Source organism: Teleopsis dalmanni, chromosome 1 (assembly GCF_002237135.1).
Source record: "Teleopsis dalmanni isolate 2A chromosome 1, ASM223713v2, whole genome shotgun sequence".
Classification (NCBI taxonomy): domain Eukaryota; kingdom Metazoa; phylum Arthropoda; class Insecta; order Diptera; family Diopsidae; genus Teleopsis; species Teleopsis dalmanni.
The window spans coordinates 122,573,985-122,601,343 of record NC_051846.1 but is presented as its reverse complement, the minus strand read 5'-3'; the positions used below and the strand labels follow the sequence as shown (position 1 = coordinate 122,601,343).

Sequence of the window (27,359 nt, the reverse complement as noted above, 5' to 3'; positions counted from 1 at the left end):
GATTGGTCACCTCACAAAAATTATAAAAATTTAACCGACAGCCAATAAAAATTTGATGAAAAACATTTATCTGGCCGTATTGTAGTTGAGAACACTTTCGGTGTACTCAAAAATTGTTTTCGAGGACTATCAAAATTTACTGAGCAAACAAATTTGACTATAATATCAAATATAGTAGTAAGAGTTTTGGTTTTTGCATAACATTAGTATAATAATGGATGATTTATTCGAGAATTCTAAATCAAATAGTAATAATGAAAGCAATGGCGAACCGCAAATGGATGAAGAACATGAACTGAATCATGGTGTGAATAGAAGAGAAAGACTTTTCAATTATTAGTTAAGAAAAGGTGTTATAAAAATTTATTTATTGATATTATTCTAAATAGAAAATTTTGTGCTTACAAATTAATTTACTTTAATGCAAACTAACTTGAAATTAAGATATTTTATATAAAAATGAAATAAATAGTACAAATAGAAATATGTATTAAAAAAATTCTGAACTTAAAAATATACATTACATAAAAAGAATATAATAAATTTTTAATTAAATGAAAAATATTATATCTTAACTTATTTCTTATCATTAATAATGTATATAAATATACTTTTTCCGTAATTTTTTCAAGTGATTCAAATTTGTTTTCCTCCAATTTCAATTTCCTTTCCTCTAAATTCAATTCATGCTCCCATCCTTCAGTTCATTCATAGGTCCTTTTAAAAATTCCTATTTTATGTCCCTCTTTCCTTTTCTTATCAAGTTTTCATAGTATTCTTTGCGTACAGATTTTCTTTTGCAGTTAAAGTTAAATGTTGTGGCGATTCCTGCTTTGGCGAAAGCTTAGCATGTATTTGTACAATGTTTATTTCCAACTCTTCCAACACCTCTTTATCTTCATCACTGTCAAAATCTAACTTCCTTATGGGTAAAGGGTTAGTATTTTTCCGAGGTAGGCATGTCTGTCGTAAGAGACGACTAAAATCCCGACACTTGGCAGGAAGTGTACATGGTAGTAAGTGTTGTCTCAGCTTGCAACACTCGACCAGAGGTATAAATCTGGTACTACGGGCGTCAGTAGCCCGCAGCTTCGGCTGTGATGACCAGGTGAGGTTGGACTCGTAGTGGCTGTAGTTAATACCCAAACTTATGTTACGCGGTAGAATGATTAGGTATTTGCTTATCCTTCATTCGGCGTCTAGGTGCGTATTCATCACCAGATGCTGTGACCCAAAGATCAACAGAGGTTGGGTGGGACTCTCATCAAAGGTGAAAGTTATGTCCTGCACATATTGCTTTATTGGCATCAGCGGAAATTCATTAGAATTTTCACTGGGGCGTTTATATGTGCATTATGTTGATACATGTGTTTGTATAGCGTCGTGGTCTTAAGCCGTCAAGACAGGTACCCACCTAACATACACTGGTACTGTCAAACCCTAATGTCACTGTGTGAATATTTGATATAAATAATTTATCACCAAATACTTCGTTCATCAACAGCATGTAAGGTGGTAAGCATAGCGATGAACTAATCTGCCTGTTGTTGTTTTTGGCCGCTCCAAATGCACTTAAAAGTGTGCGCTTTTTTCTTTCAAGGCGGACTGAAGTGAAGTCATCCTAAAAAAATAAATTTTATTTAAATTTAATTTTTATTTTATATGAATTACAGAAGTTATGTGATAGTTAATGCAATTCCATGTGCTATCATGTTAAGCAGATGTTGGTATCCAAGTCTTTTTTTCTTGTTTCCAAAAACTCTTTACGTGCCAAGTAGCACTGTAGAAAACATTTAGTTTCTTTTGTGGTCCATAGCTTCCGTGTATTTCTATAAAAATTTTTTAAAAAAAACTCAACAAATATTACTTATTCATAACTAACATAATAAAAAATGAAGATTTTGTTCGGCATATGTGTGCAAAACACGTAATAAAATTTGTTGTTGAAATTTCGATAATGAATAATAATTCTTTGGAATTATTGATGAGAATATTTTTTTTTACATAATTCTGAATAAAATATAATTTTTCGTGCCTCTTAACAGTAAAATAATAAATAGAAAAATAACATATTTGTTACGAACAATAATTAATGAAATCATACGTTGACAGATAACTGGTAGTTTCGAATGTACTTCCAAAAATCGTTTACAATAGACAAAATTTTAGTGTTTGCAACCATATGATTTGAGCTGCTTATTAGTTAAGCAATTTCAAAAAGGTTGGAATAAATAAGCCGGCAGTGTTGCTGTTTCATATTTTATTTTTAAAATAAGCAATTGTTATTTTGTGATATGCTTACAAAAGAAAGGGCCTATTGTAATATTATTTACGAAAGATTCGTGCTAGATTTAATATTAGTTTCCACTTTTTTTGAAGTAATTGAAGCCGATATATCTTTTATCGTCTACATTTTCCTTGTCCAATTTTTATTTTTCTCTATTAAGAGCACGTTATTGCTTACGATACTCTTGCTTCCTATTGGATTCTTTTTATTAAAATGCTTTCGATGCGGTTTTGCAGGCACCTAGACACATCTTTATAGAAAAGCTCTTAACTATTAGTTTATACTTTTTAGTTGATCTAGTCATGCCTGTTTTTTATATGTAGTCGACATACTAACTTCTTTACTTTCTACATTTTTTCATTTTCTGCATCCACCATTTCGAAATCACTATTTTCATTAGGCAAACCCAATTCAAAGCCGTTGCTATCAATGGACTTCATCAATAGATCCATGAACTGATCAATGGCTTCTTCCATTAGACTAAGCGTTTGAAGTAAGCTGAGACACCCTCCTGATAATTAGAGTTTCGCTCAGTTCGTGGCAATTTTTTTTGGTTTGCGTTTTCAAACCGAAAAGAGAAATACATAACAAAACTGAAAGAAGATTTATATTCAATGTGTGTGTTAAAAAATTATTCTAAGATTCATGCGGGATAGATAATTCGTACCTTTTCCCACTTGTGCCACATCCTCACTAATGGACCTAAGATATTTATCTCCATTTCTAGTTGCATATGCCTTTTGCAATATCTGAATATTTTTCTATATTGCTGATTAATTTTGCCCTACAAATAAAAATGATTAATTTTATCATTTTGTGATTTTATATATATACTTACACTATTTGTCCACATATATAAATATTTGAAAAAATAAAAAACACTTATATACACCTTGAAATTAATTATAAAAAGAGTTTTTTGTTCAATCTATTGGAATAAACTCACACAAAACACAAACACACCTAAGCAAATAAGAGAACAAAACAAAAATACATTATTTTTAATATTAAATACATTACATTTCAAAGCAAATATAGTAGGCGGGTAAGTAAGTAAAAATGTAAATGCATATTATTATTAACTACTGAACGAACAAAAATTGTGTTAAATTTATATGTTAAAATGACTATATACAGCGTTTCAACAGCAGATATGGTTATGTTTGGTTTTTCCTAGCGCAGCGAGGCGCCTTTCTTGTTCGCAACGAGGCGAATAAAGCTATGTTGCAACTAGGCAACTTAAACAAATGATTAGTGAGACTCAATGTTCTGTTTGAATCTGAATTCTTTATTAAATTTGTACAGTATTTATACTTATTCTAACTTAAACACTAACCTACCTGAATATTATGTTCGCCTAGTAATTTTCATATAAAAATGCTTAATATGCATTTCAATTAATTTAAAAATATGAAATTATTATTATTATTTAATAATTACCCGAAATACTAAATAATGAAATTCCAATGCAAGTTAATGCACTTCACGAATTTCATTTGCGCAAAACAAATGAATCAAATTACTTTTCTTTTGCGCTTCTTGACATGGCAAGTGTGTGATCAATGTCTTTGCTTTTGGCATGTGCCAATAACGTATATCATCATATTACCATTAACAAATAATTATTTTGTTTGTTAATATGTAGATATACTACAATATATTTTGTCTGATCGGCAAATTTCTACTGCTTAAACGCAATAGACAAATTTACATATAACAGGTAGAAAAATTTCTATCAGTTTGCACTTTGCAATACCAAAATTTGAAGTCTATTAATCTATTATTTATCTATTATCTATTTGTCTATTAGTGATACACAACCCACAATAGGCGTTAATATATAGTTTTGTATTGTTCACAGAAATTAATTCATTGATCATGGAAAGCGCAGAAAATCGAAATAATTTTGTGTATAATATCTATCCATAAAAACCAAACACTTTACAAAATTCTTACTTCTTGTTTGTTTTTTGTTAATTTAAAGTTTGTTTCATGTGTCAAATATGTCAAACTTCATCATTTCCCTTTTGGGATATATATTTTTCAACGTTGCAATTTTACTTTAATTTCCCTAGACTTATTCTCAACTAATAGCTGATTCACACTCATTTAGATACTCACTCTTTTATATTAGTGAGTACAAAAGCTGAATTTTCATATTATAATGATGTAATTTATGCAGCTGATAGAGCTATTTCATGCTATTAAAAAACTTTTGTTTTTTATTTTGTTTGAAATAATGCTTTTAAAATGGGAAACGTGGAAAATTTAAAAAATATTACATTATATTACATTTATTACATTTATTTATCACAAATGACTTGGCAGTTGCTAAATAAATTTGTATCAGCTTTTTAGATGGAAGATCGTAGCAGCGCAACTTGTATTTTTATTTTATTTTGTTTATGTGTTCTGAAGCTTCATAAGCAGTGGCATAACTACAGGGAAGCGACTGGAAGCAACGCATTATAAATTTATGTATTCATTATATTTACTTTTAATAAATTCTCAAAAGTGGGACGAAACATTTTTTGTTGGAATAACATAAATTTTGGTTTTTGAACAAGGTTGCAACGTAATTTCAAGAAAATCAAGTGATTTCAAGAAGTTAACAATGATGTGTTTGCTAATTGTGATACACAGAATAAATTGACACATTGTTCAAATACTGAAACATACTTCTGAACAGACTAATTCTTCCGGCCACGAGAGATTACAAGGGCCATTTCCGAAGGATCCTATTCAAGCAAATAGAAGTTTCAATGCTTCATACTATAATTTAAAAACAAAATATGGAACAGAGCCACGACTTTGGTTATACCAAAGAATCTATAGTACAAAGAAGTGCCACGCTCATACAAACGAAATACCCACTTTATTTTGCTGGTGGATTTATAATAAATCCACCCAACCTCATGCAACAATGTTTGATCGAGTCACAACTGGTATGATGTTCAGTTCAAGCCTATATGTGAGTCAAGTAAGGCTGACAAAAGCCCGACTGCATACGTATTCAATCATACATGCAACCCTCTGTATTACATTATACGCATGTTTGTGTGTTTGTTCGCTGTAAAATGTTCAAGCGATCAAACAGCATTTCAGTGACGAAATCAAAATTGTGTACATTTGATAATTTTTTGAATTTAATAGTATAAAACAAAAACAAAATTCCCTGTTTGCTATTCGTATGAATTGTAGTGTAAAAACACATTACAAATTTATTTATGTCTCAAATCTGATTTTTTTCATTTCATTGAAATGTTAAAATTCGTGATTTCGATATTGCTTCGGAAACATTGCGCATGGACAACATTTAAGAATAAAGCTTCATAGAATGAAAAAAATCAGATTTGAGACATAAATAAATTTGTAATGTGTTTTTACACTACAATTCATACGAATAGCAAACAGGGAATTTTGTTTTTGTTTTATACTATTAAATTCAAAAAATTATCAAATGTACACAATTTTGATTTCGTCACTGAAATGCTGTTTGATCGCTTGAACATTTTACAGCGAACAAACACACAAACATGCGTATAATGTAATACAGAGGGTTGCATGTATGATTGAATACGTATGCAGTCGGGCTTTTGTCAGCCTTACTTGACTCACATATAGGCTTGAACTGAACATCATACCAGTTGTGACTCGATCAAACATTGTTGCATGAGGTTGGGTGGATTTATTATAAATCCACCAGCAAAATAAAGTGGGTATTTCGTTTGTATGAGCGTGGCACTTCTTTGTACTATAGATTCTTTGGTTATACTATATAAAGTGATTGAAATCGGTATATTGTAAGCCGTGCTGGTTATTTTCTAATCAAAGAAATCAATGGTGTTCTGGATTTCGATATTGGAAAAATTTGTCAGGAAAAATAAAAATACGTGCATCTACAAGAATTAGTAAGCTAATTTCAATAAAATCAAATGGTGAACAGGGTCCGCTCCCGAAAAGTATGTGTTTTTTTTTTTTAATTTTTTTGTTTTTGATTTTTATTTAATCTTCTAAAAATCCAACTTAAAACTAACAATAAATTTTCGCTGCTAATTGCTGTATTAAAATATTTGAAAAAAAAGAAAAATAGATAATTAATTGTACTTAGCCAAAGCTTCGTCCAATTTCGTTACCATGTCGGGCGTTATTCTTGAATAGCCGGGTTTATATAGTTTCTTTTGAGTCGCTGAGTACCAGCGCTTTGGGTAAGGTTGCTTGCAAGTGGATTTTGATGGTTCCTGAGTTTGATTTTGTACTTTTGTGTGTTGCTGACAATTACATCTGTGACTGTGTCAATTCGAAGATCTCTATGAATATTTGCGTTTTTTATATACCAGGGGGCACCGAGTATTTGTCGTAGGATTATGGGTTGAATTCTTTGGAGTTTTTCAATGTTTGATGGAGAAGCAGAGCTCCAGAGTTCAATTCCGTTGGTCCATATGGGTTTTATCATTGTATTGTAAAGTTGCACTTTATAGGTGAGATTAAGTTTAGAATTTTTGTTTATCAGCCAGTTTAGTTCTTGTTGTTTGAGTTTAATTTGGGTTACTTTGGTTTCTATATGCTTTTTCCACGTTAGCCTTCGGTCGATGTGCATTCCTAAGTATTTTGTGTCATTGCATTATGGTATTATTTTTCCATTAATACAAAGGACAGGGCAGGTATCTCGTCGTATAGTGAAAGTTATGTGTACACTTTCCGATTCGTTAACTTTTATTCTCCAGAGATCGAGCAATTTTTGCAGTTTGTTGAGGTGGTCTTGAACTGATTTTGTGGCTGTGAATGGGTCATCACTATGGCTGAGAGTGGCAGTATCGTCCGCAAATGTTGATGTTATTGTACAGTCACTGGTTGGCATGTCTGCTGTGAAAATCAGGTACAGCAAGGGGCCCAATACACTACCTTGGGGTACACCGGTCATAATGGGGACGGCATTGGAGACAAAAGAATTTTGTTTAATAACAAATCTTCTATTTGAGAGAAGTTTTTGATAACTGAGGATATATTGTATGGTAAATATTTCTCAAGTTTCCAAAACAATCCTTCGTGCCAAACTTTGTCAAAGGCTTGAGTTATGCCTAGAAAGACGCCTAAACAATACTGCCTCTTCTCAAACGTTTCCTTAATTACTCGTACTATGCGGTGTACTTGTTCTATTGTGTTGTGTTTTTCTCTAAATCCAAATTGGTGGTTAGGTATTATTCTTTTCTTATTTATGTAGGGCATCAGTTGGTTTATAAAAAGTTTTTCAAATAATTTCAAGAGAATTGGAAGTTCTCTTCCAAGCCTTTCCGGGCTTAAGTATCATCATGATTTTGGATAGCTTCCAGTCGTTTGGAAACTATGCAGTCCTTAAAATAGCATTATAAATAAAAAGTAGTTAGTCTTTGGCGATTTGTGGGATCTCTTTCAGCATTTTCGCTGTAATTAGATCGTAGCCTGTGGCTTTTTTGGTATTTAAATTTTCAATTTCGAAGCAAATTGTCATAATGTCGTTTCGTGTGGAGTAAGGCAGAGAGTCAAGTTTTGTTGAAGTAGAGATTGGGGTAAATACATATTTAAGGTGAAAAGTATGTGTGTAAATATTTTAAAGTGAAAAGTATGTGTGTAAAGTTTCATTCGAAGAGTTCAAAAGCTGAGAGAGTAGTTTGAACTGAAAAAGTATATATATACATATACTGATATTTATTTTCGACGTTTCCTTTCATGCGTTGCGAAAATCTTAGCAAATCTAATAGTCCCTTTTTACACTTTTTCGTGTAAAGGCTATAAAAAGATGTTAGTAGGAGGCTCTTAGTTAAAATTCGCTTATGGGGCTAAAAAATGTAGTTACGCCACTGTACATAAGTAGCATAGCTGATGCTCAACGTATTAAATGCAAACGTCACGAATTATTTTGGGAAAATGATGTTTTATTCCACCTAAAATTTTGAGTTTACAAGTTACGGTTTGACAAGTTAGCCAATTTAACTTAGTCCTTTATTAAATATAAGACGGTGCCGAGTCTTGTTGCAACGTCCATGGTCTAGCAACGAAGTATTTACATACCCATGGCTTTAAAGCCACTTCCAAAACAGTTTCTCGATAATAAATCACATTGACTTTTACACTAGGCCCAATGAAAACGGTTGGAGAGCGACTAGCGCCGGTTACAATGCTCATATTATTATTTGAGATGGAAAGTTACTTCGGTTGGTCATTCGTAGTTTCAAATGAGAGTCATTTTGAATGTTTATCAACTGCTCAATGGAAAAATTTTTTCTCATCACAGAACACAATGATTGGAAATTAGCCACGTTTGTACAAGTGTAATAACTCTTTCGCACTTTCGAGTCTAACTTTTTGTTGCTATGATGTAAGATTTTGTGGCTCTTAGGACTTGTAAGTCTTTATCTTTTTGTTTTTGAATATGCGTCGGATACTTCGCAAAGTTATTTTTAGTTCTTTGGACATTTGATTATCACTTTCATTCGTAATACACCGACGGTTCTAAAACTAGAGGAGTTGGCGCTGGGATATTTGGTCCTAACACAAGGATCTCGCTAAACTGGGTATATGGCCAACTGTCTTTCAAGCTGAAGTTCATGCCATCGCGAACTGCGCTCAATTTAACACTAGTAATGGATTGAAAGGCGCCCGTATCTGTTTTTATTCACATAGTCAAGCAGCAATCAAAGCATTATCCTCCTGGAACATTTCTTCAATGCTTCTGTTAGACTGTTATGACATGCTGCAGCAATTGGCAAGTAAAAACAAAGCGATGCTTTACTGGTTACCTGGTGACACATGAATTAATGGTATTCATTCTGCGTACAATCCTGCAAGGTTTGCCATTCAACTCTATGGACTGCAGTCATATTGTGTATTAAATTGGTCTATCACTAGGTCTCTGATTGAAAAGTGGTTTTCAACCGAAAGAAGTCGCTACTAGGACGGCATTCCACGTAACCGTCAAGCCAAAAAGCTGGTTCGTCCCTACAGCTTACGGTAAGGTATTCTTTCTCAGCCGAACAGAGTTTAGGTTGCTGGTGGAATATTTAGTGGGTTACTATGAATTGGTTTATCTTACCTTGACAAGTTGGGTCTGTCCGAAGAGATAGATTATCTACTCTACTTAGAAGCAGGAGAGACTTCTAGTCACATTCTCCATGACCGTCCAATCTTGAACTGGGCTGGTAGGAGGTCACTGGATCGAGAATTACTTTCCCCTTCTGACATTAGGAGCTCCTTAACGACTGACATTTAGGCATTCATTCGAAGGGCGAATGCTTGCTGTTCGGTTATGGTTTGTAGCAGCACAAAACATCAGTTATGGTTGTGATGCTCTGCTCCGTAAGGAGCCAGTACCCTGTTTATCTCTATTCTATTTTATGGTAGTTGTAGTGAAATTTCTTTATTCAGAATTCTTGTCAATTCTTGTCATCAATCTCTTATTATTGACTTATTCTTGCTGCGCTTAACAGTGTCGGTATGCTAATAGAAAATATTCTTGATAATTCATCCGTTACAACGTTACGATTGCCATCAATGTGAATGATTTCTGTTGAAAATTGGGATATGAAGTCCAACTGCCGAAGTTGTGTGGCTGAAGCTTTCTTAGATTTGTGTTTGAAGGCAAAACTAAATGGTTAGTGATCTGTTTTGATGACAAACATTCGACCTTCCAAAATGTGGTAAAAATGTTTGATTGCAGACTCCATTAACAAAGTATTAGTGATCACACATGAAATAATAAGTTTGATAATTTTTATGTTTGAACAGATATGTTTATCCTATTGCGTGTACCTTTTCAGACTTCATGATATTTTTAACAGATGCAAATTATATGTCATTATATTTTTATGTTTTTGGTTCATACTACCCCAAATTAAGGAAATCATATATTTTTTGTTTACAGATCAAATGTTAAAAATTACATGCTCCAAACACTATTTGTATCTTCGAAATTTTAAAAGTTGAGTATTATAACTATAAAGGATGGTATTCAGTAGTTTCGCAAGCTTTAGTGAATTTCAGGTATATGAATTATTATTTTTCACATTATTTTAAATTAGTAACAGTTACAGATTTTTATCTATATTCAAATTCAAAATTTTGCACTACTTCCAAAATATTTTTCCGGTTTTATTAATGACATTTGTCACTGACATTTATTTACAAAGTAAGTCACTTTTTCGTTATCTCTACTTTTTGCTTACAATTTATATATAATTATAATTGCATTTAATATGTTCCTTAATTTTAGCCTTCAATTGAACGAAATTAAGGGAATTTCTCTAATTTTAATTTTAACCTTAAAACTGAATTTTGTATGGAATAATCAACTTAATTTCGCTAAAACGAAGATCAAATTAAGATTTTTGCGAAATTAATATGTGTCTGAACATAGTATTAAACTTAAGCGGGTCCCGGACATGTCTACATATGTTTCAGATCTGTATTTAATAATATAGCAACAAATTAAACGGTGAATACAATATATTTAAATATACTCAGTCGGAGTCATAAGTCTACAAGCAGGCACTACAAAAAACTTTGTTTAAAAATATTTATATATTTTAAACATTGAGTATTTAAATAACTCAATTCATTGAAAATATACTTTTCTATTTCTCTATAACACTCAATGCACAATGTTCTCGCGAAATTTCTTTGCACGTGTTTGAAAAACATCCTTATCTCGAATGTGCTTCTATTGTCAAGGGCAGCAAAACAAGCGAACAAAAGTCTAAAAGCACTAAGTATAAGACGACGTTTTAGTGCAAATTTCTTATTTTTTATGCAATTTAGTAACTAGTTGAGTAACCGCAACGTTTAAGAACTTCCACTATACGGTTTTTCAACGAAGCTATATGTCTACTGGTCTCCTGAAATTTTATGTTGCCCATTATTTTAGTATTATGTCTTTCAAATGTTTATGAGTTTTTCTTTCCAAATGTCCGGATAAATGTTGAAGTGGTTTTAATTCCAATAACTGTAAACGCGTATTTAGCAGCTTTGGGGCGTTATGTAATAACGAAAGACGCACAATTTCTGCTGGCTGTATGTTTAGAATCATTGTCTTGTTGAAAATAAAATCCATCTGTTAGTTCCAATTTGTCAGCACTTGATCTCAAATTACTCTTCATAATGTTTACATAAATATGTCTGTACATTGTTGTTTCCACAAACTCAAGATTACCATTAGCTACCATACAATCCCAGAGCACCACTGCACCACCTCTTTGTTTTATAGTTGGGAAAAGATTTTGTTTATTGTATTTTCACCTCACTTAAGCCATACTAATTTACTTCCTTGAGTGCTAGAAACACAGACCTTGGTTTCGTCGGAATAAACCACATTATTCCAAAACTCTTCCGCCATATCTACATATTTGTTTGCAAAAGCAATGCGCTTCTTTTGATTAAGTAAAGTTATGTAAGGCTTCTTTCGTGTTACTCTATCATGAAAACCGACCTATTTCAAAATTCTGTGTACGGTAACCATAGAAATATTTTTTGTAAAGCTTTCCTGTATATTACCTACAATTTCCAATGCTGCCAAACTTAGATTGTTCGTTATCGAATTTAATATTGAGTTTTAAAAAAGAAAATTAAAAAATAATAACATGAATTAATAAATAAAATTCAGTAAAACTATAATTTTTAAAGGAATTAAATATAATTAAAAAGTATAAAATTAAATATTCTACTTCTTGATATATGACACGTTATAATGCAACAAAAAAAATTGAATAAATTTTAACAACTAATAATAAATTAAAGTGCGCTTTAAGCGCGGTGCAGACTATCATACTGGTATGTCATACGAGAGAGAAAAACGTCGTATGACACACAGGTATGATAGTCTGCACCTTTTACCAACATGTTGGCGTGTTCACCAAAATTTTGATGAGCAGCTCTCGCATACGTGTTGTGTATGATAGTCTGTCACCCCTAACGATTCATACGTCATACAAGAGCATTTTTGCCTTGCAAATTTATTGTAAGCAGGCGATATATGTAAAATTTTAATATAAATTTAATATGTTTTTTTATTATTTTATTATTAATGTTTTATTATTATTATAATTTATTATTATTAAAATTACACTTATAAATTTGTGTTAAATATTTAATTGTATTTTAGTTAAAAAAATATAAATTTTTACATAAAATTCTTATAAAAAATTAAAATACAATTAAATATTTTATGTAATATATTAAATATTTTATTTAATTTATTAAATATTTTATTTTATTTTATTTTAATTTATAAACGATGATTATAAGTAAAATTTTTTTTAAAAAAACTTCTAAATATGGACATCGTTAAATTTATTATCTACGCCCAGTAATAAAAAAATGTATTGAAAATTTGTCGTAATAACAATTAATTATTAACCCAAAATTTAAGACGTAATACTTTGTATTCTAAATATGCCTTTCTTTGTTAAAACTTGTTATTAAAATAAAAGAATTTTAAATGTTAATAACCTAACTAAAAAAAATATGGAAATGATCAAATTTCTTGAAAAACAAATAAGATATATACATTCTTATGTATATACATGTATATACATATATACATTATTTGTATGATCTATTTATGAAAAATTTCTTAAGAAATTTCACAGGTAGTAAATGAAATTAATTACGGTCCTTTACTGATCTTTTCATTTTAACTACTGTGCTTAATGACCAATGAACCTAAAAAAAATATGAATATGGATGCAGATAAAGCATTTTTAGATGCTTTCATCGAATGTTAACAAAAGTAATAGCTGTTTGCGGGATGTCCAAAGCTGTGAATATAAAGATCGCAAAAAAAAAGACGCCGCATATATAAGATATACAAAATTATAATCAATTATAAGCAAAGCGCAACCTATACGTTCATTATCCATTTTTTCAATTTTATGATTTTATTTTAAACACACAAATTTTCACAGCACCACCCGAAAAGCACTCATCAAAAATTTTGATGACTCTTGTGTGTCATACCTGTTCAAATTCGGTCGCTAGAAGAAATTTGAGCAAGAGAGAGCGCAACTCCTATGACACACCAGTATGATAGTCTGCACCGCGCTTTAGTATCGAAATTTGTTAGCTGTCTCTTTTAGCTGTTTGAATTGTGTGTTAAGATATGTAAACAGTTTTGCGAACACAAAAGTGTTTTTGTAATACTTTATTAAATTTAAAGAATTTTTTATAAAATAACAGTAAATATACAAATTAGTAAAAATGAAAAGTCAGGTAAGTAGTTTAAAGTTTGTTATAATAATACGATTCATATATTAAATGTAATAATTGATTTTTTAGGATAGAGCATCAGTATCTAAACGCATCCGTTACAATGAACCGTTTAAGTGGGGGGATGTAGAAGTGTAATAATTATTGCAATTAATAGTGTGTAACGACTAACTATCCGGCCCTATTTAAAGCTGGGGTATAACTCAGCGAGTATACCAAGGTTCGTTATAAGAAATTTATACAAATAAAGAAGGAGACACTTGTGTTCCGTGTTTTAAAGTAACATTTTTTCGTTACCTTCACAAAAGAAAATATTGGAGTTATAAGCATTAATAAAAATAAAAAGTGTAAGCTTTGGAAAGCGTGTTCGTCGAAATCGTTGAGCTCGTTGTAATCGTCCACTGTGTGGAAACTGTTGAAAACGTTGATATCGCTGTGATTGCTGGAAAACGTTGATATCGTAGAGACCGTTGGAAAGCCATGAAAATGTTGGGATCACAGAAATCAGTATTGTAACGCCTTGCCTTGAAAGAAATTCTAAATAGCAATAGAGTGATGTCAAATGCGTAAGCGTTGTGTGCGTTGCAATCGTTGCGAGGCGTTAGAATCGTTGTGATCAGTGGTGTAAAAAAAACCTTGCAATGAAAGAAATACCAAATAGCCTTAAAACTAGACCGCTTAGGAAAGAGTAATCTTGCTATCAATTCAATAAAATCCTTGTCAACTATAGCCAGAGAAAGGTCCCTTCCTGAGGTTGCCCCTGACCACGCCCGTCAGCAATTGCCAAACGCTCGTAGCCCCACATGCCTTCTGACAGTGTTGGTGACTCGTCGTTCATTCCTTCATCAGCTAAGGCCAAATTGATGTCTGGATGACTGGCTAAATTGCCCTACGCCAGCATCAGCTAAGCAAAAGGCAATTCAACCACCTTCACTTCGCCCAAACCAGTTCATCCATTCACATGGTGATCGTCAGCAATGACCAAACGAACCAACATGTGCCTGGACCAACTAGTCCGAGGTCTCACTATCGTCCCTAATAGAATTGACTTACCTTGTAATGAAAAAATTTCCAAATAGAACGATTTGGTAATTTCGCTTCCCTTCTATTTGAAATTCCTTCCATTACAAGCAAAAACAAAATTATTTTCAAGTATATATATACAGTGAGCGACAAAACTCTACATACACCCCCCATTTCTGCTAGCTCTTAAATCCAAAGACATAATAGAAAAAAGTAATGATACAGTTTTGTTTAGAACTGTTTTTTAATAATAATAAACAAAAGAAAATTCATTCATCAATATAAATTAACGAAGTTATTAGAAAAAAACCTAAAAAAATCATTGACAAAAGTCTGCATACACTTCATTGATTGTTATTTTAGTCGACAGTAATTTAAATGTTAAACGGGAAAGTACCGTTTTTCATATTTCATGCTTGTGGCATGAGTCATTCATTTATATAATGTACTTAGTTGTGCTTTGTGAGTGGTATTTAATTGACACGATGGGTCCACGAAAAGAAATTTCAAGTGATATGCGAAATCTGGTTATTAAGCATAGAAATGAAAAAACACCTTATGGTAAAAACATCAAAATTAGTAAATTTGACTCGATCAACAGTTCAGACGATAATAAGAAATTATAAAAATCCTGGTTCTCCTGAAAATAAGCCTCACAGTGGCCGCCCAAGGATACGCACACTTAGGGATGTCAGCTTGGTTTTAAAAGAAGTTAACAAAAATCCGAAAGTAAGTGCCTTAAAATTAGTCGAACACATTGCTAGTGCAACTAGGAAACTTTTGAGGTATGTTAAGTGTGATATTGTGTTGACTTTACAATACGATAAATTAAAGTTCTTATGTTTACAATATAGAAACGAACTGCACAATTATTTCAAAAATAATGGATAAAAGTAATAGTTTTAGTGGCCTCAATTATCTTGCTTTAAACAACAATTATCTTGCGGCACCTAAAGGTGAGTTTCAATTCCGCTATGAAGTGGAAGAATAGCACTGGCGCTAGACTTACTGCAGATATGAGGGAGAGAAGTGTCTATGGGGAATATGGAGGAAAGTATGCTTTAAGAATTATAAAGACATTTGCAGTACACGTGATAAAGATATGTCCAAAATTCGATTTGGTGTATAACATTTTTGGCAACCGTAATAATGTGAATCTCAAAATTGTGGAATCTGATGCTTCTGTGGAGTATCTTATAAACCCACCAGCAACGGAAGTAGAAGCCATTGCTATGCCCACAAATGTCAGAAATGAAACCGATTCGGCCAATGCATTTGAAGATTCTCTAATTCCATCCTGATCATCTAGAACGCGCGAAATGAACCGAAACAGATCTAGTTCCGCACAACGCCATCTTACATCCTCAATTATTGCGCTACAACAACGCAAAATCAAAACTGAGGAACAAAAAATAAAAATTCTGAAGGAAAACGCGGATTGATTTAGATAGAGCACAAGCACTCCGCGTAAAGATGGAATAAGAGGCTCACAAGGAATTGGAGCTATAAAAATTGAAACTTGAGCTTGAACTCAAAAAATATGAAATAGATTTAAAATACTGAAATTGAAACATATAAAAGAAACGTTGGATATTGATGACAATAACAACACTAAATATTTTAATATTTAGAAAACTGGTAATATATATATATATATATATATGTTAGAGATGAGTCACCCTGTTGACATATGGTCACCTTATAAATGATTGACAGATAGTAGGCTACGTCTGGTTACCCTTGTCTGTGAAGATAGCAGTTACTTCAGAGATAGGAAGTGAGGGAGACAGTGATACTGCACACAGCATTGCAGAAACGGCTTTTTAAAAGACTTTTTCTCTAACATCAGAAGTGGGATAATACCTAATTTCAGTTATTTTAATACAATTGAGAAATTAAATGAAATTAAGTTGAAATTTAAATATTCAATTGTTAAAAACGAATGCTTTAAAAAATGACAGTGAGAAAAGGTACTTCGGTTGTGGAAAACTTGGGCATATAAGAATGCAATGTTCCCAACTTAATAAAAAACAAAATCATGTGGCTAAACCAATGAATATCGTGAATAAATTTGACAAAGAACGCAACAACATGAATTTTTGGCTGACGACTGTTTCAGATGCACGCGACATATCAGTTATAATTAAAGCACTTCAGGGGATTGGAGATCAACCTATTCTACTTACATAACAATTAAATGTATTAGTGGAATTCGAGCAATTAACTTTAGAAGTCAGTTTTCATGTTATTGGCAAACAATACATGACAGATCAAATAATAATTGGTCGTGACATATTGAAAGATGCTAGCTTAGAAATTATTACAGACATTAAGGGTTCTAATCTTCGTCGTATTATGGTGTCTGATTGCGTCGCAAGTTATGGTGCAGAAAGATTACCTCTAATGTCTGAAGGACTTGAAAATATTATAAATAAATAATCGAAAAGCTTTATTAAAGGTTTTCTTACTACTACCGTACTTAGGGGATATTTAAATATCCGTATTTCAAAAGATGTTAGCATTTACTATAGACCCTATCATATGGCACCGTATGAACATAAAATCATTTCGGATATTGTCACAGAATTAAAAAACAATGATATAGTACGAGATAGTAATTCTCCTTTTACTAGTCCAGTGGTACGTGTTAAGAAGAAAAAACGGTAGAAGAAGGATTAAAGAATCTGGATTTGGTACTTGAAGCCTTAACAAAAATTGGTTTTTCGTTGAACTTACAAAAATGTAAGTTTCTACAATCATCGATCGAATATTTAGGCCGAGAAATTTCTGAAGATGGTTTCCGGCCGAGTAAAACAAAAATTGATGCGTTGGTACGGTCTCTAACACCGACTACTGTTAAACATGTTAAACAGTTTATGGGACCTTTTGATGAACATATGGCTGGCGAATACAGATTTATATTTATACTGATTGATGTGTTTACAAAATTTGTCATTTTACGACCTACCAAGACTGTGAAAGCGGCGGAAACGGTACAAATATTTCTAGACTATGTCACAATTTTTGATATTCCAAATAAAGTTGTGGGTGATCGAGGAACTTGCTTCACAAGTGAAGGTTTTCAGAAGCTTTGTGCAGCAATGGGCATTGAACATCACCTCATAGCTTCTGGCAGTGGTCGAGCAAATTGACAGTTGGAACGTTACGTTGATACCGTGTCTAATTTATTAAGAACGAATGCCCTAAATAGTTTTGAATGGACCGTTTTTGAAGGACGACTCCAATTGGCTTTGAATACCACAATGAATAAAACAACCGGGTTTTCACCATTAAAACTACTAACAGGTATTAATGGCAAAACACCGAAAGTTAGCGCATTACTCGAAGGGTTTGACATAGAACCAGTTTATGAAAATATTGAAGCACTGAGCAAGTTGGCAGAGGAGAGATCGAAAGAAAATGCAGAAAAGATGAAAGTTCGGTTTGACATGAATAAGAAAAAACCGGAAAAACTAAAAATTGGACAAAAAGTTGTGTATCACAGCAATCAGATAAGAAAGAGCAAACTACAACCGTAGTATGACGGACCATACGACATCGTTGGTATTTTACAAAATGACAGATATAAGTTGAAGGCATTTAATTCAAGAAACTTTATAATTGCTGCAAGGGATGTACTGAAGCCCATTGTCATATGATAGATGACATCAAACATGAATAAGATAAGTAGCTTTTAAAATATTTTGCAATGAATAAATATAATTTTTCCCTGTCTAAATGTTGTGATAAATGTTTGATGTTTGAAATCATGGAACACGCTGACGTGTGATTCTGATGATTGAATATGGTAAATATAAGGACGTTTAAATTTTAAAACTAGAGTCATGTAAACAAGCGGAAGATTGCCTCTGAGTTACATGTTCTCTGAATTCTATTGGTTTTGTATTGAATCATGTAAACAAGCGGAAGATTGCCTCTGAGTTACATGTTCTCTGAATTCTATTGGTTTTGTATTGAGTCATGTAAACAAGCGGAAGATTGCCTCTGAGTTACATGTTCTCTGAATTCTATTGGTTTTCTATTGAGTCGTGTAAACAAGTGGAAAATTGCCTTTGAGTTACATGTTCTCTGAATTTTATTGGTTTTGTGACGCGATTTCTCATCGTGGTCGATGAGTATTGCAGGATGGCCGTGTAAGAGATGAGTCACCCTGTTGACATATGGTCACCTTATAAATGATTGACAGATAGTAGGCTATGTCTGGTTACCCTACTTGTCAAAATGTGGTCTGTGTATGTGAAGATAGCAGTTACTTCAGAGATAGGAAGTGAGGGAGACAGTGATACTGCACAGAGCATTGCAGAAACGGATTTTTAAAGGACTTTTTCTCTAACATATATATATATATATATGTATACATATAAGGCGACTATATATGTATATACAACAAATACAAAACTACTTTACTAATAGAAAATTAACAATTCAATGTGCTTCTTGTTTAGCATTGCCAGGTGTCTTGTTTTTTTCAAAAGTATATTTTTGCGGGCTGCCATGTTGGTTGTACTGTTGCCACAGTACCCTCTTCCAGTATTGTGTATTGTGAAAACCTCAGCTGGGTTTTCTTTACGTGCGTGTGTAGGTTTTTCGTCACTTCCTTCGCATCTACTTCTTTAGTAATAAAAGCAAGTTTGAGCCTTTCTGCTGAAGCTGTGGTCTCCTTTGCCTGCATATCAATAGCGAAAGTGCGGTCAGTTGGTCTACTGAGCACCTCAAAGATCCAGTGTACGGTGGCTTCAACGGGCGACGGACATAATCAGTCCTAAGCAAAACGTGTGAGCAGTTGTAGAGGTTTTTCAACACAAATGAAACATTGTACCGGTATTGTGTTGCGGGAATCGGTCGCACTAATCGCATGTGTTTGCGAAACTCCTCTTTGAAAATCTATGGGCTGGTGCATTGTTGGTCGTCCTCAAAAAACTCGTTCGGTAGTCGAATCGGGGAACCATACAGCATCTCAGCAGCTGAAGTTTGCAAATCTTCCTTGAAACACGTTATGACGAAATGACTGTTTCAACACTGGTCGTGTAATATCAACGAATTCTTTGACCAGATTGCTGAACTTGTCTGTCTCGTTTATTGTAGATATGGTTGATGGCGGTGAAGCTAAAAGACCGGCTCGTGTGTTAAGCTTCGTCGTCATGACTATAAGTTGTCTGATTCTTAGATCAACTAACAAATGAAAATGGTTTAAGAAATCAGCACCAATAATAGCAACTTTGACATCTGCGATGATAAATTGCCACCTAAATGATATTCGTGATCCTGGGTCTAATTCCATTGTGTTGTGTTGTGTTGTGGTAATGAGAGTTCGGTTCGATGCATATAGTTGGAGCTCTCCTTGTGTTGTTTAGAATTTCATCAAATGCCGTATTTCTGCTACTGATGAATCACTGGTTATGTGGTCAAGTTGTTTGCTTCTGCCGTCAACCAGTGTGCTTGACGACAGCTTTTTTAGTTTAAAGGTGCCCATCGTGAGCAGCTTGGCTTGCACTTGGCGGCACTGTCCCCAAACTTGGTGTGGTAGTAACAAAAATTGTCATGACGTCGCTGTTGACCGTTGACATCGCTTAAAGTTTTGGGCGAGCGCGATCGAGAACCGTTGGGACTCGTGTTGTTTTTCTGAGTTGTTTAACTTCAACCTATAGCTTTTTAACTTGGTCAGAAAGTTGTTGAACAGCTGTGTACAAATCATTACATGCCGTGCTGCACACAGTTGCAGCGATTTGCATAGGCTGTGGCGATATCTCACACATATACATTACGTTTGTTGTTGACGCCACCAGCATTTTATCAGCTAATTTTGCCAGTTTGTTCAGATCATCTTCTTCGCATATTGTTTCCCTGCGGAGAGGGGAAAAGAATACTCCCGCGGTTAGGATTGCCTGTCGTAAAAGGCGACTAAAATCCCCCAGTGCCAGTCTGTCACTTATGTAAGAAGTGCAAATGGTAGTGAGTGAGCACAGCACTTCCGACATCTGACCAGAGATGAACCGATCTGATGCATCGGGAGTCAGTGGCCCGCAGCATCGGCTGTTCTGGCCATTGGCGTTGGCTTCGTAGTGGCTGTCGGTTGATACCCAAACCGACATTCATCATTCATTCGCCGTGGAGTGCGTTTCATACCAGGTGCTACACCCAAATTGTAGCAGAGGTTTAAAATGGGCCTCGCATATTACCAAGGTAGAAGTTATGACTTACATGAATTTCTTCATTGGTACTGGCGGAATAAGGAAGGCTATTCCAGTGGGGCGTTGATTGACGCTTTATATTTATACGTGTGTTAAGAGCAGCGTGATGTTGAGTCATCCCGGCAGGAAATCACGTAAAACAATTCGAGACTTCTTCCCATATTGCCAATACCGGAAGAATCGATTTGGGTATTTCGCTGAGGAAAAGCGTGCGAATGATTTGTTCGCTATTGGGATCCGGTGCCAGACGTTTAATGTGCGAAAGTGTTTCCGATGACTTCATACCAGTAGTATCTGTACCTTGTAGTAGGCGCCGCAACTTGGATTCGGCTGATTCTGCAAATTTTCCCAACAAACGTGTCTTAAGTGTTTCATATTTATTATTAGTTGCAGGATTCGTAATCAAATCTTCAGCAACCATCACGATATCTTCATCCAAATTTACCGCAACCCAATCGAATTTGTCTATATCGTCTCGAATGTTGTTTAGACGAAAACCACGTTCCAACTGTGCAAACCATACCGTTGGATTGGTTTTGTTATAACTCGGGACTCTCACATTGTGTTTCAGGTCTATTTCTGTGGAGTCTCCTTGTGTGTTTGTAGTTTGTTCCGCGTTCAACGCCATGTTGTTATGTCTGGAACGTAGTTTGCGCGTGTATTCTTCATCACTTCAGTCGTCCCAAGTTTTCTTGTTCTGATACTTGTGATGACGATGGTGCGTGTTGGATAAGGCCGTTAATAATTTTAGTTAATGCTGTTTAGCATTTCTAAAACTAATGTAATTTTACACTTTTAAAAAATTAGTTCTGTAAATTTTTCACTTTGCGCGTCGAGGTCACCACTTTAGTCGTTTCCATTGACTATTTTATTTAGAATACAAGGTTATACAACAAATACAAAACTATTTTACTATTTTTTTACAAAAAATTAACAATTCAATGTGCTTTTTGTTGAGCATTGTCAGGTGTGTTGTTTTCTTCAAAAGGGACAATCGGATATTTTACAGTAACCTGGGTGGCGAGATTTGGATGCCCGCAAAACATAACAACGGATCGGGGCCTACAATTCCAATAAGAATTTTTCAAAGCATTGACAAAAATGATAAGAGAAAAACACACGTCATACCACCCACTAGCAAACGGTATGATTGACCGCTGGCACTGTTCCTTAAAAGCAACACTAATGTGTCACGAAGCAGAATCCTGGATAGAATTATTACCAACAGTCCTACTAGGCCTACGAACGTGTTTCAAGGAAGATTTGCAAACTTCAGCTGCTGAGATGCTGTATGGTGCCCCGATTCGACTACCGAACGAGTTTTTTGAGGACGACCAACAATGCACCAGCCCATAGATTTTCAAAGAGGAGTTTCGCAAACACATGCGATTAGTGCGACCGATTCCCGCAACACAATACCGGTACAATGTTTCATTTGTGTTGAAAAACCTCTACAACTGCTCACACGTTTTGCTTAGGACTGATTATGTCCGTCGCCCGTTGAAGCCACCGTACACTGGATCTTTGAGGTGCTCAGTAGACCAACTGACCGCACTTTCGCTATTGATATGCAGGCAAAGGAAACCACAGCTTCAGCAGAAAGGCTCAAACTTGCTTTTATTACTAAAGAAGTAGATGCGAAGGAAGTGACGAAAAACCTACACACGCACGTAAAGAAAAACCAGTTGAGGTTTTCACAAGGCCTGAATAGACAGTGCTGCAAAGTCTAATTTATAAATAAACTAATAAGTAAATTTTGTTAATAAATCTTTTTTTAATCATGTGAATACTTTTATTTTTGAAAGTAAAATTTTAAACACCATAAATGCTTCTCCAAAATCACTATAATGCGGTAAGAATACTTAAAAAGATAATCTTTCACAAACCTTATACGTCCAGCTGAAGGTAGAGCTCCTGCTAAACGGCGTGTTGCAGCAGCCGCTTGTGGTGTAAGGTAAGCGGCCAGTGGTGGTGGGATTTGAGCTTTAGCACTATTGCTTGGATTGTTAGCGAATTTGACAGTAATTGGTTCAGAATAACCTTTTGGAGTTTTACCATTTAATTCTTGTATGGCTCGTTCAGCTTCGTTGCGTTGATCGAAGCGTATAAAACCGACACCTTTCGATAAACCTATAACAAATTAAGTTATTTAAAAATTTGCACTATTTATAGCAATACTAATCTATTTCAAATATAAAAAATAAAAAAAAAATAGAATTTACATTTGTGAGTATATTTATCCTGTCCGAAATTTAAATCTAATAGAATAACGTTTGATAGAAAATTTACAAAGAATTATGTTGTACAACCAAAATGCCACAAAAATGCATCAAATTTAACCAGCAATCATCTGCATCTATTTGCAAATAAGTTTTCCGTTTATTTGGAGAAGGATAAAAAAAACTATACTAGAAAAATCCAACAAATTTCGGCGGGACAGTTCCAATTAAGCATAAGGCAATTCTGATGTTGGGTGATGATATCTAGCTATGAAAATCATCACACTGTAATTTAACTTCGACTAAGAAACAAAATCAGCAAAAATCCTCAGTATTCAAATTAAAAAAGTATAAAATATTACCCGCGAATTACGGAAGTAGTTTACTGAAGGCGCTTAATCTAGGTTTACAACAACCGACATCGACAGAAACTATCTGTACATCTACTCTTGCTTAATATCATACAGATGTCAGATGTTCACCTAAAAAGATATCTGAAAATACTAAAGACAAATTAGGTGCTTTTTTTATTTCTATTGATTTAAGATAGTATTAAGGCAGAATAAACATTTGCATTTGCACTACTTTATATATACATACATTTGCACTGTCAAACGCACGCAAAAGATAAATTACTTTGTAGCTTTCATTGTTTTAATTGGTAAAACGTATTAAATAATTTTTAAGTTACTATAAACAATTGGGGCAGTGACTTTAAAACTAATTTTTTTTTAATAACAATTTTTATAAATTTAAACTAACTTGTTTTTTAACAAATTAAATTTTAATTCTGTTTTGAATTCGTTTATTAATTTTTAACTCACACACAAATTAAAACAGCAGATACGACTAGCAAATAAAGACAAGAAGCGCAAAATAAATGACAAGATAAAAGTGTTACAAATCGACAGGAAAACTATATTAATTGCAGCTCACTAATTTGTATCATTGTGTAATTGTATGTTTTAAATATAAATTTATACTAAATAAACAAATTGAAAAATAAATAGTAAAGAAAACATTCTAAATTGAATAAATGTCATTATCAGTGAATGAACCAATCATTGATATTCATACAAGAAGGTTCCAAGAAGGACTGGGTCTACGTCCCGCAGGCACTCGTCTAAAGGGGTCATACAAGCAGGTATGTTTTTGTTTGACATTTGTCGTTTATATGTGTTATTCCAAGTAAGAAGCAAGTTAAGGCGATCTTGCTTCTTATATTTCTTCTAATGGCCGAAATTAAACCCAAACCTGGTCTCGCGATACCAACTACTCTAACTTGGCACTTGCAACATTTCCATTCACAGAAATCAAACATTTGTTAGGTGCAACAGTTATAATCACTGGTGTCACATGCATAACTGTTTAGGTTTGCATAGCCATACTGATTGGAACTCTGCCTTTAGAGGAGCCTGTTGTCCAAACTACTCCTCTATTTAGACTATCTCCATTTTGTCAACCACCGACAGTCAGTTTATAATCAGTGACACCTCTTCCTATGGCATCCCACTTTTCTACCAATTGGCTAAGCACAGTTTGCAATCGAGCAATATCGAGGAACACCACCTCTGTACGTTGTAACTCTGTAACGGATGGTGCCAACTTACACCTCACTCCGGATTAAATTCGCACCATGGTTGAAATTCAAGTTTTGTTGGCAATTGTTGTCTACTCCCACCCATAATTCCATTTCAAAATCGCTCACTCCCGCAACGCACTAGTGTTGTCTTAACAATCAACAGCACTTTCCCTCTTCAAAGTCTTCAGTTTAACTGTAATGATCCTAGAGGGAAGCTATCTGAAATAGCAGCATTCATAACCTTAAACAACATCGCACAACTCTTCTCAAATTTTCCCAAGTCTCCTCTCTCATCCCCTTCCGGCCTTTTACATAAGGACCACCTTAGGGGAGCTGAAAGTGGAATTGCCTATCTGTTTCGGAATTCCACATAACGTTATGAGCTGACACTACCGCCGTCGAATGACGAATATATAGAGGTTTAAAATTGCTTGACTATTTTCAAGCAATTATTTTTGACTACGAAAATAATATAAGCAAATCAAAAAATGAGAAGGAGAAAGATAATTAGTATCCGGGTCTGATGTAGCGCCTAGGGGGCGAGAATTCACAACTGCTTTAATTTGTGACAGCAATGTAATCACTGCATTGCCTATTACGCGCCGTAGATGTAACTTAACTGATCGTACTTCCGTCTTCTGGGAAAAACGCTGAAATGATTTCGTTCCGAGACTGTGACATAATTGCAGCATGCATCTCGTTTAACACACGAAAAGCACTAAGAAAATTCCTTCCATTATCGCTAAAGATAATGGAACACTTTTCACGACTGGACATGAAACGGAGAAGTGTTGCTAGGAAACAATTAGTACTTAGGTCAGTAGCGAGTTCGAGGTGTATGGCAGATGTAACGAGGCAAACAAATAAGGAAATAAACCCCTTGCAGGTATGTGCATTTCTTCCGCTATATAATTTCAGTGTGAAGGGCCCAGCGTAAACGCACCCAGTATTTTCCAAGGGATGTGCTTGTCGAACCCGCACGGATGTGCTTGTTAGCTGGCGTTGACGAAAGCATTTGAAACATTTATGAGTTAACCTTCATATTAAATTTCGTGCTATAAAAATTCATTACATCTGGCGGACGTGAACGAAAAGTGCAGACACTCCTGGATGAAGATTTTTCTGATGTTCATCGAGTAGGATTAACGTTAAAATTCTATGTTCCTTTGGAAGTATAATAGGATGACGGGTGTTCTTGTCTAACGTAGAATGCGTAATTCTTCCACCGACACGTAAAAGTCCGGTATCATCAATTAATGGGGCAAGTTTGAGTAAGGTAGATCTTCTGCTAAGCTCCCTGTTATTTCTTAATTGCAGCAAATCTTCCTTGTAGTAGGTTTGTGCAAGTTGTAAGGAAATTAGTCGAGCTTCACTTAATTCATAAAAAGTAGATTGCTCACGGCCTTGCTGAACATATCGGGGGTGCGTTTTTCTACGAAACCGTACTATGTATGATACAACTCGTAATAATTTTTTTCATGTTGAGACCAGCTCTTCTAAACTATTATCCCTCGCTGCTTCCATAGAGACTAGGTTTATCTTGGTACACTTCATTTCAGCGGTTACATCTTCTTCTGAATATACGAGGAAATTATCATCATTATTATATAAAGACTTACCAGCAGTTACGTTCGCTAGCCAGGGAGGCCCCTTCCACCATAGTTCAAAATCTGATAATTCGTAAGCCATCATGCCCCGAGACTCGCAATCAGATGGATTTTCCTTAGATTTAACATATCCCCAGCTGCTTCGGGGATGAGTTTCTAATATTTCTGCTGTGCTATTCGCGACAAACGTTTTAAATTTGATTGGTGGTTGCGATAACCACGCTAAAACCACAGTAGAGTCACACCAAGCCTTTAAGTTGATTTCCTTGTGAGGCAAAGCCTTTTTTATTGAATTTAACAGCTTCGTTAATAAAAGAGCGCCACATAACTCTAGTCGCGGCAAAGAAATTTGTTTCAACGGCGACACACGACGTTTTAGCCAAACTTCAGCGAGATCAGAAGGGATATGGTCGTCCCATTTCAAATTACTTTGCCATAATTCTTGGAAAAAGATCTTGAATTGAACAATAACAGGTGCAAGAAGGCCCAATGGATTCGTGATACGTCTGATAAAACTTGTCGTTTCGTTAATTTTGGAATTTCATCTATGCAAACCGTAAGTACGTCCTCGCATGGCTTCCAATAGGTACCCAAAACCTTCGTCATATCGTCTAGCTCATCCTTCAAAAAACATTGATCAGACTGATCATAAAAATTAGAGGTTATGGAATTACAATTAGAGACCCATTTTCGAAGTTCAAATCCTTTTGAATTGCTAAGTTTAAATCCTTTTGACGAGCTAAGTTGAATTAGCTCGTCACGTTTTCTTTCTAGTTCACTCAAGGACTGCGAACCAGTAATGACATCGTAAACGTAAAAATCTTCAAGAATAATTTTCGCAGCGAGAGGGTATCTTCTTCGGTGATCCTTTGCAAGCTGTTCGAGGACCCCCACAGAGAGAAATGGTGCGCATGATGTACCATAAGTAACCGTACAGAATTGGAAATGTGTTAGTTTTTCTGATGGATCTTCCCTCCAAACAATTCGTTAGTAATTTCGATGATTTTCTTATACCCAAATCTGGCGGAACATTTTTACTATATCAGCAGAGAATATATATTTATGTATACGAAAGCGAAGGCAAACATCAAATAAATTTCGTTGTATACCTGGACCTGTATGCAACGTACTGTTAAGTAACATATAACTCCGCTAGTATCTTGAAATAAGCTATCAAAAACAACGCGAAGTTTT

The 27,359-nt window shown here is 34.3% G+C and overlaps 1 protein-coding gene across 1 annotated transcript in view; it reads right to left on the bottom strand.

Annotated features, from left to right (window-relative positions):
* LOC119665863 (ELAV-like protein 3) overlaps window positions 1–25,254 on the bottom strand; it is a 31,884-nt gene extending 6,630 nt beyond the window's left edge. Inside the window, exons 1-2 of the mRNA XM_038075116.1 lie at window positions 25,188–25,254; window positions 22,644–22,887 (exon numbers count right to left, since the gene is read on the bottom strand). Of these exons, the coding sequence (XP_037931044.1) occupies window positions 22,644–22,887; window positions 25,188–25,254 (311 nt within the window). The remainder of the gene's footprint in view (window positions 1–22,643; window positions 22,888–25,187) is intronic.
* Between the last annotated feature and the right edge of the window lie 2,105 nt (window positions 25,255–27,359).